The sequence below is a fragment of the Anarrhichthys ocellatus genome, unplaced genomic scaffold, assembly GCF_004355925.1.
Source record: "Anarrhichthys ocellatus isolate YVR2014 unplaced genomic scaffold, GSC_Weel_1.0 scaffold24, whole genome shotgun sequence".
Taxonomy (NCBI): domain Eukaryota; kingdom Metazoa; phylum Chordata; class Actinopteri; order Perciformes; family Anarhichadidae; genus Anarrhichthys; species Anarrhichthys ocellatus.
Genome location: NW_022280054.1, coordinates 6010496 through 6014323, shown reverse-complemented (window position 1 = coordinate 6014323; position 3828 = coordinate 6010496). Strand labels below are relative to the sequence as shown.

The following is a 3828-nucleotide window of genomic DNA, read 5'->3' as shown; positions in this document are numbered from 1 at the left end:
TGTGTGTGTGTGTGTGTGTGTGTGTGTGTGTGTGTGTGTGTGTGTGTGTATGCACAAGTGTACATGAGCAGTGTACAGCTTGTGATGTGTCGGAATTGTTGTGTTTTACAAATCCTTTGTCTTGATGAGGGTAACCAAAGGCTTGTCGTCAGGACTGTAGTCTTCGTAGGCGATGGGAGTGGCATCGTACATGGCAGGCCTGGACTTCTTGCCAAATCTGATAAGAAAGCATAAACACAACGACTGCATCAATATTGCGTCCTCGAATAAAGTTTGTCAATGTAGCCCATATACTTTGTTGGTACTGACTGAGTGATACGGTGACAGATACAGAGTACAATAACTTATTAAAAGGTCACTTTAGTGTTTTAGTGTTGCACTTCTATAAAGTTAGGGGGACTCATAACAGACAGTAAATTAAACGTCAAAATGTAAGTATTGTAATATCCTATCTTTTAGGTTAAAACCACTGGATCCGTCAGTATCATTTTGTTAGACCCTCCCTGCCTTTTAAATGTCCCTGTGCTTCAAACTCAACGCCCACAGATTGTAAATCAGGCTGTCTGCTAGAGATTTTAACTTTCCCCGCCCAAGCTGAGATAATCACAGCTGACAACATCATCATGTTCTCCAACGTTATAAAAGAAGAAAGCTTCTCCAGAGCAACAAAACTGTTTTCAGAGGGGAGTAAGATACTCCCCCATGTCTCGCAAACTGACTTGAGCTTCCAGTTTATTCTTGACCTTGGAAACAGCAATTGACTTACTTGCTTTTATTGGGAGTCACGAGGTCCACAAGCTCCAGGAAAACACAGTAAGGGGACCATGAGGTGAGATTGTGAACTGACCTTTATCTGTGAACTTGGTGCTTTTACTTACTTTTGCATTCTTTAAAGGGAAACCCCACCAACACATACGTACATACACACATACAGCTCTGACATTAATTAACACTCTTCCTGTGAGACTTAGTCAATCCGTCAATATATTCAGATCCCGTCACTGACCTGGCGTGGCGGATGGAAGCGATGGCGTTGCTGAACTCGCTGTCGATGCTGCGGCAGTTGTAGAACTCCTGGTAGGCGTGGCGCGACGAGCCCTGGTACTCGATGCGGCTGATGCGGCAGATGCCCACGATGAGGATGATGAGCATGAGGACGAAGGCCACACACAGCGCTCCGATGATGATGTAGAGGGAGTGACGGGGCATATTGGTCAGGGTGTCCTCAGTGTGTGCTGGTTTCCACTGCAGGTCTGAGACAGACACACGCACACAGTCGTGTTTTCATCACTTTAGAGGACGTTACATTGACTTACATTTATTTCTTGGAGACTTACCCTAACGCTTACCATAACTGCTACTTGCCCAATCCTAACCCTTACACCAACTTTAACCTAAACCTGACTTTACTCTAACCTTAAACTAAGTCTTTCCCCTATAATGTAATGATTTACGTTAAGGGGACGTGCCTCTTGTCCCGAAAAGGAAGGCGAGTCCCCACATTGTGACTATGTAAACAGATTTATGTCCCCACAACATGAGTCATGCACACACACACACACACACGCGGACTTACGGATCTCACAGCTGGGCCCCACCCACCCAGGTGGACAGTGACAGGTGAAGCCATTTGATTGGTCAATGCAGGTGCCTCCATGGTGACAAGGGTTGCTCTCACAGTCATTGACGTCGACCTCACACGTCTCCCCTGAGTGGACATGTAAGGTTGTGTTCAATGACAACTAGAGCAACACAGGCAAGAGCAGGAACCGAGGCTCACAGTGTTCTGACTACTGATGCAGTTGTATACAAATCCAGGTTTTACACATCCAAGAATTATGTGTCACAATCATTTTATAACCCTACCATGTGAATCATACTAATAAGGTAGTCGGTCTTATAATGGCACCAGCGCTCACCCAGGTATCCAGGTGGGCAGGCGCAGGAAACATTGAGTCCTGCACTCTCACAGTGGCCTCCATTTTGGCAGTGCATCTTCAGACAGGGATCCTTGTAGATTTCACAGTGTCTGCCTGCACACACACACACATAACATGTCCTATGAAAACCATAACACACAATAGTCTTTGTAGAAGTAGAGCAAACTCACAGATGTGTGCCTGCATCTAGAAATAACCTAACTCTGTCATATATACATACCGTCAAACTGTGGCGTGCAGACACACTCATAGGCATTGATGAGATCCCTGCAGGTGGCGTAGTTCTGGCAGGGGGCAGACAGACACTCATTGTACTCCTCTTCGCAGTACAAGCCATGGTAACCTTAATGGGACACACAACAGTATGTAATAATGTAAGAGTCATTTAATAATTAATCATGTTATTTCGCTGATGCAACCAGAAGATGTTGTAACCTTGAGGGTTTTGCTGAAAATTGCATGCTGAATTTAACTGTGATCAGCAGTTAGTGTAAGTCATTAACTTTTACTGATCTTACTTCTCAAGTGTTGCGGTGTAGCATTTGATGGTGCTATGGGACTTGCATGTCTGTAAAAACAACCTTAGACTCATCGTGAACATTAAGATCAGTCATCACTTTCTCTTTCCCTGTAATATTGCAGAGAGCAGTTTCATCATGGAGCTCCACATTCATTTTAGATTGTTTCTCTTCACTACTGGTCCACAGGAAGAATGTACAAGACACAGCTAACAGTGTAGCAACACATTTTTGGATTTGCTTGGATTGAATTAGTTAGAAAAGTGTGAATACATTGTAAGCCTAGTATTTTGCCTCGTTTCAATGGCATTGGGCATCAGGTCAAATGACATGCAGTGCACTGTGTTTTCCATAGGATGGCAGCTGTGTACTGAGGCAGGGTAGGCCGGCAACATCTGAAAAACACTGTCAGTGAATGAGTAACAGAATCAGTGAATCTGTTTGTCAGATAATATTAAGAAGCTAAAAAGAAAAATACAAAGTGTAATGTACAGCTTGTGTCTGCACGCTGCTTAAACAGTTTGTGGGCTAGTCATGAGGATACAGCTATTAGAAACACAGGAACAACTCAAGGACAGAGTGAATGTCAGTATATGTTTTATAAGTCAGTTCCTATGTATTTAAATCTGCAGTATTTAGGCTGACCAATAGTTGTAATGTATGTAAATGCACTGATAATTGGATGTACCTTCATATACCTGATCACACTCACATCTGCTCTTCGTAGAAACGCTCCACCATCTACGACTTGAGAACCAAAATCACCAGAGGACCAAAGTCTCTCGAGTCCTTACACGACTATGTGCAGCAATCTGTTTTCATTAGCGCTGCTCCCACTTTGACTACATTTCTTAACCGGATCCCAGCGCTGACAAAGTTTCAACCAAACCTCCCTGGGCCTTAGCTAACATGTGTTTGGGGAAGGAGAGAGGGGGAATTAATGAGGAGCCCGGTTAGAGCCTCTCGGGTCTCGTCTGTGAAATGCCAGTGAAATGTCAAGTGCCTTTCCAAGACTGCCTGCTTTCTGTGGGCTGGCTGGTGGGCTGGCAGCCTCTAAAGTGAGCTGGATTACAGGAAGCTGAAGGATGGATCCTTCCATGTATCAGCTCCCCGGCAGCCTTCTTTTAGACAGCCATCAGGCATTTACACAACACATACACACACACACACACACATTAGCACACTTATCCATGGCAGATAAGCACACGTATTACTGTATCTATGAGCACACACACACACACACACACAGACAAACACTCATACCTCAGACACCAGCTGGCATTCTGATGAGCTGGAGAAAAGGTCAATTTTGGTCCAAAACACTGTGTGTGTGTGTGTGTGTGTGTGTGTGTGTGTGTGTGTGTGTGTGT

At 44.4% G+C, this 3828-nt stretch overlaps 1 protein-coding gene across 1 annotated transcript in view; it reads right to left on the bottom strand.

Moving 5' to 3' along the window:
- Window positions 1–22: 22 nt before the first annotated feature.
- dner (delta/notch-like EGF repeat containing) overlaps window positions 23–3828 on the bottom strand; it is a 45214-nt gene continuing 41408 nt past the window's right edge. The window contains exons 9-13 of the mRNA XM_031860701.1: window positions 2161–2283; window positions 1920–2033; window positions 1577–1708; window positions 1007–1253; window positions 23–217 (exon numbers count right to left, since the gene is read on the bottom strand). Coding sequence (XP_031716561.1) covers window positions 106–217; window positions 1007–1253; window positions 1577–1708; window positions 1920–2033; window positions 2161–2283 — 728 coding nt within the window. The 3' untranslated portion in view covers window positions 23–105. The remainder of the gene's footprint in view (window positions 218–1006; window positions 1254–1576; window positions 1709–1919; window positions 2034–2160; window positions 2284–3828) is intronic.